The sequence below is a fragment of the Coenobita brevimanus genome, chromosome 18 (assembly GCF_032717465.1).
Source record: "Coenobita brevimanus isolate Jiangsu-jjx chromosome 18, ASM3271746v2, whole genome shotgun sequence".
In the NCBI taxonomy this organism is placed as follows: domain Eukaryota; kingdom Metazoa; phylum Arthropoda; class Malacostraca; order Decapoda; family Coenobitidae; genus Coenobita; species Coenobita brevimanus.
This window is the reverse complement of record NC_136971.1, coordinates 36,773,709-36,789,784: the sequence shown is the minus strand read 5'-3', so window position 1 is coordinate 36,789,784 and position 16,076 is coordinate 36,773,709. Positions and strand designations below refer to the sequence as shown.

The 16,076-nt window shown below is 42.3% G+C and overlaps 1 protein-coding gene across 1 annotated transcript in view; it reads left to right on the top strand.

The window, feature by feature from the left end:
* The window catches only part of LOC145391418 (neuronal acetylcholine receptor subunit alpha-7-like), a 107,632-nt gene that overhangs the window by 8,014 nt on the left and 83,542 nt on the right, over positions 1-16,076 (top strand). The window contains exon 2 of the mRNA XM_080266030.1: positions 5,842-5,996. Coding sequence (XP_080122156.1) covers positions 5,842-5,996 — 155 coding nt within the window. The remainder of the gene's footprint in view (positions 1-5,841; positions 5,997-16,076) is intronic.

Below are 16,076 nucleotides of genomic sequence, written 5' to 3'. Positions count from 1 at the left end.
AAGTTTGGTTTCTATGATCTGAAGAAAACCGTCCATCGTACGTTGCAATGAAACAGGATGTTCTTCATCATTGGAAAAAAAAAAATGTTCATTATCAAACTTTTTTCAACATTATCTTTGTCGCAGGTATGCCGTCAGAATAGAACAATCGTGTGAGGATAACCAAAATGCAACGCAGGTTATTGCCAACGAAAAGGTTTAGCGTGCATGGTAGAAGGTTAACCCACTGGTTTATTGTCATTGTAGTGAGTGTGATTGTACCTGACGGCAATTTGCATTCCATTTGAACAGACTACCTGTTAATGAAGGGCTGGATAAGAAATATTAAGTTTATGCGTATTTTTTATTGTCTTCTTACTTAGTAACATATTTATCTACTAAAACAGTTCAGTATAAATATGGAGAGGCAACAATTTTTTTGTCGGGTGAAGATAATCTAGCTTTACCTCCAGACTATATTATCCTGCATAGCAAAAATGTCTCATAATGAATAGGTTAATGAAGTCTGTGTGTAACAAAGGCTGTGTGTAACTGCTTCACTTCGAAATGCAGTCGTCTGGAGAGTATCACTGGTTTAAGTTGGTGGATGTAGTTTCCAGATGTGTGAATTTATCAAACATTACTCCACTTTAATTGTAAATTAAATAGCCGTCTCCCAATTTTTATGGTTTAGTTGTACAGAGCTATTGATTATAATCAGGAAGACGCTGTGTGGAAAGGATGTAGAATCATATTACAGTATTATCTGGTTCCGCCAGTGAGCTGCGTGAATTAACCTGCATTGGGATGAAATTCCCGCTAAGGTGAATGAACTATGCATGGTGTGTTGTGATTGATGCATCTGACTAATGGACGAATTCCATATGCCAGACGGTGTAGAAGACTTTGTATAACGACCTTCTTATCAACATACTTCCCATATTACCTTTTACCATTTTGTACGTTACTGAAGCAAAGCATGTCGATGGAGAAAATACGTAGGTGGCATTGGAAAATTAAGGTATCATATGCATAAGTAATCGCCCAATTGGAGGTGTTACGGATACTCCAATCCTACCGTGAATGCAATCCTTATTTTTCTCTATCAAGGTATTGTGTCTTATGTACAGACTCTAAGTGAGCTTGATTCTTGGTAGGTTTATATATTTTATGAACTTCATCATTTCTCCTGGTACAGTATATTCGATCCCATCTGAGAAGAGAAGAGCCTTAAGTTTTTTAAAGCTGGCAGCCGATTGGTTGTCTGAGTGCATTCATTATTAACGACGCATTTTAAGTTATTTTTATTATGAGGGTTACAATAACCGTTTGAGAATAAGTTTGCTCAAATAGAATATTATATAGAGTTTTTTGCATACATTAAAATAAAAATGGGGTCTTACCATGTTTATCACATGCCGTAGATATGTAAAAGATTTAAAATTCTCGGGACAAATCAAACCACTTCTAAGTAAATTTTTACAAGTATCTTGATTTTTTCCCCCAAGGTTCAGGTAAATTAAGGTAAATTATGACATTACTGCGATAGTTTGTCAGATCTAACCTAGTAAACCATCGCAGTTCCAGTGATATATGACTGGTAGACACGGGTGAATAAACTTTGTCACCGTCGCTTTTAAGTATCCTGCAGTCACAGCTATGTTGTAAGTAGTAACTAGATATTCAACACTAAGAAGGTATACTATTTCCTGATGATGGTAAAGTAGAAAGCATAATGCAAACCAACGCCACAGCAAAGTGCTGTCAACTAAATTCGAATATTGTTCTGCTTAGTCAAGTTGGACATCTCATTAGCTGCCTACTCTCTCTCCCCGTGTCTATTATTCATCAAAATTCAGGGAATATGTCACATTTCATTAGAATTGCCATGTTTTACTACATTAGGTTTTACAGTCTATCGCAGTGATGTCATACTGTGAAATACCTTTATTTCTCCGAACATGGAAGAAAAAAAAAATCAAGGTAGGCTACTCGTTAAATTTTTACTTGGACGTCTTTTGATTTGCCCCATGAATATAAAATTTCACAAGTATCTAGACCATCTGAGAGACTTTGTATGGCCCCTTTTTAAATAAATGTTTCAAATAACTAGACTGTAGCACCAGTCGAGCAGGGCAGTACTCCCGAGGTGGATGGAAACCTGATGACAGGGAGTGCTGGAGCTCCCGTTTCATCAGCCCTCAGGACTAATTCCTGACCATCCCCCTTTGCTGAACTTTTTCAGTGTCTCAGTTACACAGAGAGTAGGCCAGCATGCTCTCCAGTACAAATTTCTCTAACTATCTACACCAAACTACATGCACAGTACACACTACACTTCCCTTTCCAAAAGTCAAAAATTATGGCGTCTTATCACCAAGCCTCGGAGTCCCCAGGGGGGCGAACAATAAATGCCCCCACCATCCGCCCCTCTCCCGGTGACGACTCGAGGTGCCTGGAACCACTGTCTGACTCTCTTCTTCTTCATTTCTGCAACATTCGCGGCCTTTCCTCTAACTTTCGCTCTGTTGAGCACCACCTGTCCTCCTCTAAACCTCACCTTTTTCTAACTGAGACTCAGCTGTCTGAGGCAACTGACAGCAAACTCTTTTCTGTATCCTCCTACTTTCTCTATACTCATTTCAAAGCCAAAGGTGGCTGTTGTGTATATATATACGCAACGACTTATCTTGCTCTCCTGTTCCTGAACTCGATTCTTCTGAATTCTCTACAATCTGGCTTCGGCTTTCCTGTCATTCTCTGACTAAATATATCTGTGCTGTTTACTTATCCCCTAATTCTACTGACTATCAAAAATTCTTCAACTATCTTACATCTATGATGGAACACATTCTATCCATTTCTCCTTTCTCTGAAATCTCCATTCTAGGATATTTCAATGTTCGCCACCACCTTTGGCTCTCCTCTCCTTTCACTGATCCACCTGGTGAACAAGTCTACATCTTTTCTATCCTTAATGACCTAGAGCAGCTTGTACAGCACCCTATCCATATCCCTGACCGCCTTGGAGAGAGCTCCAACATACTTGACCTCTTCCTCACAACTAATCCTTCTGCTTACTCTGTTAATCTTTTCTCTCCGTTAGGCTCCTCCAATCACAACGTTATCACCTTAACCTGTCCTATCACTCCGGTACGGCCTGTGGACCTTCCAGGGAAACGTCGTCTGTGGCATTTTGGAGCCGCGGACTGGGAGGCCCTCAGGCAGTACTTCTTTGATTTTCCCTGGAATGATTATTGCTTCCATGGCCGTGAGCCATCTGAGTGTGCCTTGCGCATTACGGAGGTTATTCTCTCGGGCATGGAAGCATACATTCATTTCTCATATCCTTTGACTAACACAAGAATGCCTTGGTTTAATCATGCTTGTTCTAATGCTGTCCGCAACAAGGAGAGGGCCTACAAAAGGTACCGGAGCCAACCCACCCCTGAATCACGTCATCTTTACGTTTCTGTCCGGAATCGTGCTAAGTCTGTTCTTTGCTCTACTAAAAATAATTTCATCCATACTAAATGCTCTCAACTCTCCAACTCGAATTCTTCCCGCTCCTTCTGGCACCTTGCCAAAAATCTTTCTAACAACTTTACCTCATCATCCTTCCCTCCTCCTTTTTACTCTGATGGTTCTGTAGCTATTTCTTCTACTGATAAAGCAGATCTCTTCACACAGACTTTCTCCTCCAATTCCACCTTAGTCGATTCCGGTGCTGTTCCTCCATCACTTCCCCCCTCTGATTTCCTCATGGCTGACATTATAATTTCTTCAGCTGATGTATTTTCTGCCATCACTGGCCTCAGTACTAACAAGGCATATGGGCTTGATGAGGTCCCTCCTGTTGTTCTCAAGAACTGTGCTTCTGTGCTTACTCCCTGCCTAGGCAAACTCTTTTGCCTTTGTCAACTTGTACCTTTCCTTCTTGCTGGAAGTTTGCTTTCATTCAGCCAGTCCCAAAGAAGGGTGACCACTCCCAACCCTCCAACTATCGTCCAATTGCTTTAACATCCTGTATTTCAAAAGTTTTTGAGTCAATTCTCAATAGAAAAATTTTAAGGCATCTTTCCTATCACAACCTTCTTTCTGATCGTCAGTACGGGTTCCGTCAGGGACGTTCCACTGGCGATCTTCTCACCTACCTTTCAGACTCCTGGTCATCCTCCTTTCGGGACTTTGGCGAAAGCTTTGCCATTGCACTTGACATCTCAAAGGCTTTCGATCGATTCTGGCATGAATCTTTAATTTCCAAACTGCCCTCCTACGGTTTCTATCCTTCTATCTGTGCCTTCATCGCTAGCTTCCTTTCTGGTCATTCTATAGCCGCTGTTGTAGACGCCCATCGTTCTTCTTCTAGATCTATCAACAGTGGTGTTCCTCAGGGCTCTGTCCTATCACCAACTCTCTTCCTTTTATTCATCAATGATTTTCTAAGCTGTACATCTAACCCTATCTACTCATATGCTGATGACTCCACCCTTCACCTTTCCATTCGGTTCCCGCAATGCCCATCTCAACAGTTACTTCAACAAACAAGGGATGAGGCTATGGCACACCTAATGTCTGACTTGGCTCGTATCTCTGACTGGGGTAAAAATAATATGGTTGTTTTTAATGCATATAAGACTCAGTTCTTACACCTATCAACCCGGCAAAATCTTACACAGGTATACCCACTAATGTTTAATAATATTCAGCTTAATCCTGCATCATCCTTGAACATGCTTGGGGTTTCATTTACTCGGGACTTATCTTGGAAAGATCATATTACATCTCTTGTAAAATCTGCTTCCAAGAGATTGGGTGTGCTAAGCCGACTCCGCTCTTTCTTTACCCCTGGACAATTGTTGACTCTATACAGGGGTTTTATCCGCCCTTGTGTGGAGTACAAGTCTCATGTGTGGGGAGGCTCCCCACATACAGCTCTTCTCAATTGGGTGGAGTCAAAGGCTTTTCGTCTCATTAACTCTCCTCCTCTTACTGACTGCCTTCAACCTCTGTCTCTTCGTCGCACTGTTGCATCTTTATCTCTTTTCTATCGCTACTTTAATGGTCACTGCTCCTCTGAACTGTCTGCTTGCATTCCTCCACCTCTACGATGGGCGCGTAGCACCCGTCTGGCAGCAAACTCTCATCCCTTTTCTGTCCAATTCTCTAATGCAAGAGTTAACCGTTACTCCCAGTCTTTCATTTATGCAACAGGTCAACTCTGGAACTGTTTCCCTCTGTCTGTATTTCCTGCTGCCTATGATCTCCAATCTTTCAAACGCAGTGTATGCAGGCATCTCAAAATGATCGGATCTTGAATTTGGCGCTCTATTGTATTTTGTTTTTCTCTTGGAGGGAACTGTTACTGCGGGCTCATGGCCTTTGGTTCCTTCTTTCTCGCATAAAAAAAAAAATGGGCACTCTTATTGTCAAACGGTTATTGTAACCCTTATAATAAAAGTAATTCAAAATGAGTCGTTAATAATGAAAGCACTCGAACAACCAATCAGCTGCAGCTTTCAAAAACTTAAGGCTTGTCTCTTCTCAGATGAGACCGAATAAGCTATTCTTTATTGCACAGTACCTGCTCTGATTCATCACTTGCCCATCAGTTTTTCAGTATCCACTAGTCAGGCCCTAACGAGCCACTAACCCAAATAAACTACAATGCCAAACACTAACAAGTTATTCACAGGCAAAATTAATAACTCCATTAACTACCCAATCATGCATTCTTATCATTTAATGTAATTTCTACAGGGGTTATCCATTTACCCATGCACTAGCAATGTATATACAAAGTATCAACCTCCACTAACTACCCAAACAAGCGCACTAACCATTCAATCTAACCACTTGCAGGACGAGAAGAACCAAATCTTGACTACCAACTGCTGGCTGACGCAGATCTGGACAGACGCACACCTCACCTGGAATGCGTCAGACTTCGGTGGCATACAAGTTATAAGAGTGCCATTCCATAGGGTCTGGAAGCCTGACATCATCTTATATAACAAGTGAGTGAAAAGACAAATTGGTGGATTGCCTGATAGAAAAATGTATAGTGACAGATAGACAGATCTCACCAGCAACATGCCTTACTTGGCAGCAACTAAGTGTTGCAGGTGCAATTCCATAAGGTATGGACACCTATTGTCATCCTTTATAACGTGTGAGTGAATAGACAGGTGTTGTCTGTTTTCTACCATCACTGGCCTCAATATTAACAAGGCATATGGACAAGAGTGGGTCCCTTCTGCTGTCTTCAAGAGCTGTGCGTCTGTGCTTACACCCTGGCTAGGCAAACTCTTTCTCCTTTGTCTGTCACCACTTACCTTTCCTTCTTGCTGGAAGTTTCCTCTCACTGAGCCAGTCCCAATAATGAGTGACCATTCCCAGCCCTCTAACTATCGCCCAATTGCTTTAACATCCTATATCTATAAAGATTTTTAATCTAGCCTTAACCAGCCCCACCCTCAAAAAGAAAAAAAAAATCAAAGCACGTTTCCTATCATAACCTTCTTTCCGATCGTCAGTATTGGTTCTGACAGGGACACTTCACTGGCGATCTTCTCACTTTCCTTTCAGACTCGTGGTCATCCTTGCTTTGGAACTTTGGCGAAAGCTTTGCCATTGCATTTGACGTTTCAAAGACTTTCGATCGATTGTGGCACATATGTTTAGATTCTAAACTGCCTTTTACGATTCCCATCCCTCTATCTTTGCCTTCATCTCTAAATTCCTTTCTGGTCGTTCTATAGCTGCTGTTTTAGAAAGGTACCATTCTCTCCTAGAGCTATCAATACTGATATTCCTCAATGCTCTATCATATCACCAACTCTCTTCCTTGCATTCATCAGTGTCCTCCTAAGCTGTACATCTAAACCTATACCCACTCATACGCTGATGACTCCACCCTTCACTTTCCCATCCGCTTCCGGTCCTGTGTAGAGCACAACTCTCAGGCGTGGGGGGGGGGGGGACTCCCCACATACAGCTCTTGTCAGCAAAGTTGAGTCAAAAGCTTTTCGTCTCATTAACTCCCCTCTTTTTACTTGCTTCCCTTAACATGTATCACTTCGCCGCACTGCTGCATCTATATCTCTTTCTTATCTTTACATCACTGGTCACTGTTCCTCTGAACTGTCTACTTGCATCCTTCCACCACTTAGGCAGGCGCCTAGCACTCGTCTAGCAACAAACTGCCATCATTTTCTGTTCAGCTCTCTAATGCAAGAGTTAACCGTTGCTCCATGTCTTTCATGTATGCAACAGGTCAACTCTGGAACTGTATGTATTTCCTACTACGTATGACCTTCAATCTTTTAAACGCAGTGTGTCCAGGCATCACGAAGTGATCGGATCTTGAATCTGGATCTCTATTATCTTCTTTTTAATATTCGTGGGTGGCAGTATTTGTGAGTTTCTAGTCTTTGGTTCCTTCTTCCTTGCATTAATAAGAAGTTGTTGTTTGCTTTCATTTTTACTCTTTGTGCAAAAGGAGACTCCCCACAGTACCACCAGTGCCCTAGATTTAGAGAAGTAGATGCTCCTCCTGCCTGCGTACAAAGCCTCCTCATCCAGCCCGGCATCCTTCGAGGAGGATCTCGGTCCAGCCTGGCGAGGCCCAGTCTTTCGTGTAGGGGCAGCCACATCCTACGCAGCTTTAAATGCTAAGAGAAATCTCTTTAGCAGTAATTTTCCTGCTTCTCACACTAGCAGGAGACAAGGAGAGCATTTCTGGACCCCAAGCACAATACAGATGCCCTGTTTTCTCCCTACACATCACAAGTGCAAGCCAGCCATGTGGATCTGTTCGATGCTCTATTTGTAGATAACAGAGCCACATCACATATTACTGTACTAACAGATGTCAGACAACGCCATAGCACAAGGATGTGCGACAGGTCAACACATCCACAAACACTAATCCTGTCACATCAGACGCAACTAGCTCTCCCCCTTCGATGTCTCCAGCAACCCCGGCACTCACACTGCCGCGGACATCATAACTCAGCCCCTTCATTCAAGCACTGTACCTACAACACAGACACATGCCGGATGTACGCCGCATCTAACGTGCAAAAATATATTGCTGCTGAACATTGACGGCCTCCACCAAAAAAAGAATAAGAAAGTGAACAGTTCCTTAACGACCATGGCATACACACAGGACTATTACAAGAAACAAAATTGACACTGACACACACACACACACACACACACACACACACACACACACACACACACACACACACACACACACACACACACACACACACACACACAATACTCGTAGTCCCCTATGTCAAACACTACTCAAACATTCCCTCAGACAGAAATGAGGACAATGAAAAAGGCCTCATTATGTACTCGGACATTCACGCTTCAGACCTTTACACAAACACAACACAAACCAGTGAATCACTTTCCCAAATGACATAGTATTAGAAATCCTGTCACTCAGTGTCAAATCTGGTCACAAACACGAAATTAACATCATTAACATTTAAATTCCCCCTGACACCTCCCACGCTCTGCCAGCACAATGCAACCCTCAGCTTCTCCCCCAGACACAGACACCTAACTCTATCGTTGCTGGGGACTTTACCGTAGAAGACCCTGCCTGTTAGGAACACAGTTAAGTCAATCTCTAAGGCCTTGACATTGCTTCAAAACTCGACAACATTGATATTATGAATAACAATTGATAATACACCTTCATCCTACGCCAGACATACTGCACCCTCTCCTTCCCAGACATCACGTTCTGTTCGCCAACACTTGCACTCAACACATCACATTGCAAACGGAACCCAGACATGCAAAATTTATCTCGCCATCAACATCATCATAGAAACAATGCAAACCCGAACGATCACGCCTCATGGCGACACAAACCACAAGAAAGCAGACTGAACGAAAGTCTCTGATGTAGCAGAACAACACTTCAGCACACTAACGATACACTCATCACGAACACTAACTTATACACTGCTATTTTAACACCATACTCATCGCAAACAGACACAACTTACCACAAAAACAGAAGACATTACAACCCAAAATTTACACCGGAGGTTACCATCCTCACAAGAAGGTGGCAGACACAAACACAAACTTCATCTTTCACACACACACACAAGCCACCATCTCACGGCTCCAAGAACGAAGCAGAGAAATTTGTACTAAGAAAATGGAAAAATGGAAGATCTTTGTAACAACACTTTATCCCTCTGTACACCCCTATCGGCTCTACGTAACACTAAATAGTATTATTAAATATAAAACATGCACCTCCAAAATCCACTGTGGTGACTACACCTTACAAAAACCCAACTGACTAATCTCACATAACAAGCCTCTGACGGCATCAACTCCTCCACACCCTCACATTGCACAATTCTCACGTCAATAAATATTATTAAGGCCTTCTGTGCCATCCCCCGACGCAAACTAATCACCAAGATATACAGCATAACTACAATATGGTGAACAGCACCAAACCCTACCTTGCCAACTATTAATTGGTAAACAAGTACATGTTACATCCAGGGCAAGTCATCACCAACACTAAAGATCCCTAAGGCTTCGTTCTTTCAATCACTTTCTTAAACCTATACATGCAAGATAGTTCCACACCCCAGTCTCCCACAGACATTGCCTCATGTGCAGATGACATCGTCATTGCAACTACAAACACAGTTAAAACACACAGTCGCACGCTGCTACAGTACTCCCTCAACACACTGCAGACTTGGGTTGAAGACAACAGGCTGACGATTGCCCAAGCCAAATTCTACACCACACTTATAAGCAGTAAGCATGAACATAGGTATTTCCCTCACATGACACTGAACCATGTACATATGCCACACACCCTCTTCATTATTATTGTTGGAATGACATATGACAATGGACTCACATTCAAAGACCATAGGCAAAACATTAAGAAGTGGTGCACCGTAGACTCAGTGCACTCAGGGCAACTACTGAGCCAGATTCTGTGCAAAAAAAAATATCGCTCTCCTTACTCTAAGAGTAATATATATATATATATATATATATATATATATATATATATATATATATATATATATATATATATATATGAGATATTAGTTAATATCCTCTTCCTAACCAGTATGGGCTCCCATGCCATCTAATACTATAATCCTTTGCAAACTAAACTGAATAACGCCCTGCGCATCACCACCAACTGCACGAAAATCGTTCCTACAGCTCACTTTCACCGTGAGACTGTAGTTCTCTCTGTCAGAGACTACCTTGATATAAGAGGTGCACAGTTCTATGCAGCACCCAGTGCCACTGCACAACATCCCTGTCAATACTTGACAGAGATACAAAGTGACACAAAACAGTCGTTACACAAAATATTATCAAACCCTCTACAACAATAGTCCACCTGAAGACATTGCAACACCAACAATGAAGAAACACCTACCCAATCATTTCATGTGCAGGGCAATACAACAGCTCGATCGAAAATATATATTTAAGCTCCTCGTCCTAACATCCATCATCGGAGGTGTCCTGAATTAGATATGATCGAGTTCATCAAGCTAGGCTTAGGCTTAGATCGTGACATCATCCAGCCCTCCTTCGCTACAAGCCTGGATTTGGGTTGCGTGGAATGACAGATGACACGTGCCCAGCTTGCATAATAGGCCAACACAACATAACACACGTAATGAAGTACTGCACAGCACATGCCATACTAAGACAGGCGAAACATCTGTGATGTAGCCAACCTATGGTACAAATCCAAAGGGGTAGTTGCTTACCTGCGGTCTTTGGGTCTGCTTAGTCAGACAGACCTGGGTTGAGCAATAAAAACAACCTTTTGTATAGCAGACACACAGAGATATAGATAAATGAACAGATAGGAAGATATAGGTATACAGATAGACAGGCATTGAGAAATAGATAGCCAGATAGACAAACATACTGTACAGAGATGGAGATAGAGGAGATGGACGAGGATGAAAGGTACGGGGAATAAAAATGTGACTGAGGAAATGAAGGATGCAAAAAGGATGAAGATGAATCAGTAAAATATCATACAAGTTATACGAGTTTCGTTCCGTACCATCGGGTAACCTGACATTGTCCTTTACAGCAAGTGTGTATGACAGGCAGACAGAGTACAACTAGGCCAACGAATCGCTTTTCAGAGAGCGTGGAAACCTGATATTCTCCTGTAAAGCGACGTTGAGGGGGTGATGAAGGAACGAAGTGAAATAGGAAATGAATCACCGAAGGAAGGAAAAGTCGAGAGATTGAGAACGGAAGGAGTACAGGGAAGGAGGGCGGGAGAAGGGAAGGACTCAATGGAGGTGACGGTGAGGAGTGTGAAGTATAAAAAGCAGTGGATAAGGAGGGGATGGGAGCAGGAGGAAAGGGGTGTGAAAGCCAATGAATTAAGAAACGAAGGAAGCAGTGGAACTGGAGGGTCAGGGATAAGAGGGAGAGAAGTAAGCGAAGGAGGGAAAGTGGAAGAGAAGGAAGTGACGGGATGGAAGTGGAAGTGAAGGAAGGGAAGTGGAAGAGAAGTGAGGGAGGGGATGTGACAGAAGGAAATGGAAAAGTCGGTTGTCGAAGAAAGGGATGCATTAGAGATACGTATGAGAAATGGGAGACAAAAAGAAGGAAAATGGTTGTGAAGTGAAAGAAAGATTGAAGGAAAAGCAATAGACTGTAGGAGAAAAAGAAGCGAGGGAGGAAATGAAGGAAGACAGAGAGAGAGAGAGAGAGAGAGAGAGAGGAAAGGAACTAGGTGATAAGGGAAGAATTGTGGAAGAGGAGGAATGATTAAGTGTAAGGAGAGAAGAAAAGATATATTGGGTTACGGAGGAGTAAGTGAGGGAAAGTAAAGGAATGGTTGTGCAAAGGAAGAAAGGAAGGAGGTGGATGATATTGAGCGTGGTAGAACATAGTTTCAATGGGGAAAAAAAGAAAAGGTGGCGGAGCGTAAAAGGGAACAACTGAAAAAGTGATTGAAGGAAGAGGTTTCGATAAAAGGTAGGTCTGGGCGGGTAGGGGAGAATATTAAAGATAAGAATCAGAGAAGGAATGAGGGAAACGTGTATGAGGGAAGGAGTGAGGGAACGAAATATGAAAGGGAGGTGAGTAAGAAGGAGAGAGATAAGTGGCGGGGGAGAGGGATAATTATTTGTCAGACGTTTGAAGAATGTAGGAAAAAAATGGGGAAAACGGGAAAAAAATATTGTACGGTGAAGAATAGAGCAGGAAAAGAGGAATGGTTTAGAAGGAAAGGGGTGAGCCAACGAAAGGGGAAGGGAGATGAGAAGGAGGATGAAGGAGAAAGTGACAATATTTAGAATGTAATGTTGCAAAACAAGAGCGCCAGAAAAAGAGGAGAGGAAGTAGGAAAGAGAACAGAGAAGGGGAGATGAGAAATTAATTCTGAGGGAGAAGAGGAAGAAAGGAAACAGGTGAGGTGCTGTAGAAAAGAGAAAAAGGAAGAGAATAGTGGGTGAAGGTTTGTAAGAAAATCGCTGAGGAAGAGATGGAAGGAGAGAGAGAGAGAGAGAGAGAGAGAGAGAGAACATTAGACACAGCGATGCTCAGTCTTAGTCCTTGAACTGTGACATTAGTCCTCACAACAGAGAGTGAATCACAACCTCCGTCTCATAATAAGTAACTATAGGCTGGGTGTACAATTCTCGTGTGTCATAAACTGCTTCTAGAATCTCTGTGGACGTCTTTAAAAGTATTCTCTGTATGTAATAATTTGCCTGCTTATTAACCACCTTACTACCATGATGTTAAAGTTTATTCTTCCTGACTACAGGTGATTTTATTCAACATACGAAAGGCTTCTTGTGCTAAAGGTATGTCTAACGCTTCCAAGCTGAAACACCTCTCCGAAGCAGAATAAAATCGCCAACAGCATCAACGACGCCTCTCAGAAGGAAGTTAGCAGTACATTCCGTGAAACCCCTCTATTAAGGTGACGTCCTGTTGGATGTCTCACAAAGAAATTATTGCCCGGGTCTGGGCAGTGTGCCAGCAGTCTAGAGGCTTTTTATGACACAATCCTTCCTCAGCCTTCACCTTAGCCAATTCGCGACACACCCATTCCTGATACAAACTCACTTCACTCCTGCTTACTACACTTTTTAGATCCGTTCTTTACTTCCTTCTCAGTCGTTAAAAGTCTTTTCCCAACCAACTCTTCACACATCGCAAGCAAGTTCCACACCTCCCATCGGACAGACTAAGATTTCCACGTTTTCTCTCTACTCATTCCAATTGTTCCACACCTTTTAAATCATTAGCCTTTTTCACATTTCGTAAATTTCATGCATTTCACATCTGCTGGACGTCATCTCCATTCCAAGCCCGTCCCAGAAATATCTCACACATTTTAAAAACTTTAAACTCCTCGCCGTTCATTTAAATTTGTCACAGTTGTCTTGCCTTCACACGTTCCAAGTCTGCCCCACCCATAAAAGTCAGGTTTCGACCCCACACCTTTCCCACATCTACCACAAAGTATCCCATGCCTGCACCTCCCCACCCCTGACAGGCAAGTCTTGCACCCAATCTCCTGTCTTTGCCAAGAAATGCTGAAGAAAAAGGAGCGTATACAATCTTCTCAGACGAAGTGTGTAAACAATACAACACTGTATCTCCCATATCGCTGGGATAGGAGCGGACGAGGACGGAGGTAGATTTATGTAAAGAAAGGGTTTTCAGGTATAGCATGGGGTTTCTGGTGTGGGAGAGGAATCTACAGGTGTGGGAGAGGGGTTTACAGGTCTGGAAAGAGTTTACAGGTACATACAAGAGGGCTTTAAAGAGTTGAAATGAGGTCTATGGTTGTTGGAGAAGGGTTAAGAGGTTTTGAAGAGAGGTTTGTGACAGTGGAAGTGAAATTGACATTTGTGTAGAAGATGGTTTTACAGGTACGGAAGAGGAATTTATATGTGTAAAAGAAGGGTTAACAAGCTACAGGAGAAGGGATTAGAAGACTCGAAGGCATTCCCAGGCTTGGAAGGGGTTTACATACATGTAAGAGAGGTTTATAGATGTACAGGATGGTTTATAGATGTGGAAGAAGGTTTAATTGGTATGCAACAGAGTTTACAGGTATGGAGGAGCACACTTACCTGGGAGGAAGATATTTGGACTAGATGTGGAAGTAGGTTCATACAGCACTTGTTATTCAACAGCGAAACAGAAGATTGGAAAAGCGCTAATATTTTGCACTTTGCAGTAGCTGTGCTAGTCAAAACTGTAGATAATACTTCAGAACAGCATTTGCAGAGCAGGTGTGCTGGAGATGAAATGCGGAGGGTGCAGCTGTCTATAAGGCCATAAATGCAGATAATTTTACAGAACAAGTGATGAATCAGAAGCAGGGTAGGTTTGCTGCCCGTAAAATGAGGAGATTGTTTACCTGATGAACCAGCTTTAATTTGCTGTTAGAATTTTAGCGCATCCATTATGGTTAGAGAGCTCTGTGAATGCTGTTTAATTATAAGGTCGGCTGCATTTAAATAAATATCACAAGAGCAGCAGTTGTTGAATATTCTTGGTAAAGCTTTATAGGGTGTTTAAAACGAGAGTTGTGCTGTTATACAGGTAGACTACATCTGCAGACTTTCAGAAAAGCAGCAGTTGTGATTATTTTTGGTAATGATGTGATGAAATCTGTACCCGGAGGTTATGATGTTGCTGGATCGATCATATCGGTAGACCTTTCGAACAATAGTGGATCAGTTCTGGGAGAGCTGTGTTACTGTATTTGTAAAACTGGGAATTTGGGTAGTCGTTGAACTGACCATATTTGTAGACATTTCAGAACAGTAGTGGATCTGTTCTGAGACGGTGTATCGTAAGCTCGGAACAGAGTGGTTGTGGAGGTGCAGGTTCCACCATATCTGCGGACATAATAACACATTAGCTCAGAGGGTTCCTGATGGGAGATCTTGCTGGAAGGGTACTTATTAGTAGCGTACCGCCCTCCGCATTCCGACTCGTAGTTGCAAAGCTCAAAGGTCCGCCACCTGGGGTTCCCTCCTTTATTAACCCTTGGAAATGCCTAGTTCCACCCTCATTTGAGGACACTGGGAGCTAATGGGTTAAGGACAGTCGTAGGAATATTTTTAGCAGGGTCTGAAGCATGTGTAAAACGTAGTGCCTGTGGAATAAACCTGAATCAGATGTGGATTTGTTCAGCTCAATGTAGCTTTTGCAGACATACTCAGGATTGCACGGCAGATTATATACAAGGCTGGTACTCGTGTGTGTGTGTGTGTGTGTGTGTGTGTTTATCGGGGGTCGCTAGGGTGATGTAACAGAGACAAGGTCAAGAGATTGCATGCTGTTTCACTGAGAGGATCAAATGTTCACCTACTGTTCCACTCCATATACTCCACATCCAGGGTATGTTCGTCCCTTTCTTCCCTAAGCCAACTCAGAGAAGCATACCTAATTTATTTCATCCAAGGAATAAAAAAAAAAAAAAAAAAAAAAAAAAAAAGCAGAATGAAATGAGAAATGAAAGAGGTGAAATATTTGAAGATATTTTATCCCCGACTGTGAAGTCAAGGTTAATTGTTCCTTTTCTCATCAGCCAAGGATTTTGAACAAATAAAACGAAATCCTCATCCGTTTGGTTTTTGTTCATATATTTGGCATAGTCGCATTCCACTTATGCCATTTTGACGCTTTCTGGATTAAAGGAGCGAAAATTCATCTGTTAACGTTTTTGATGATCCCACAATGATATATTTAGCTTAGGGGAGAGTATTCAGAGGGAAGGAGGTTATATCTAACCCCAAAAGTTCAGAGTCTCTCTTAGCTGAATAAAATCGTCTAGAGCGAGCCAACGTATAATGTAAGTTATATACTCTTGTGAAGGACTTAAAATTCCAGCTTTTGTTTCGCCTTACCAACTTCTGAAGTATAATATCGGCAAGGGCAACTTTGCATTGTAAGTTTGTCTCACTCATAATTTCGGCGACCCCATAATTTTGGTGCCTCGCAGCTCCGAAAACCTTTTATATACGACCAATCAACCCTCGTCTTTGTCTGTGGTGTTTGTG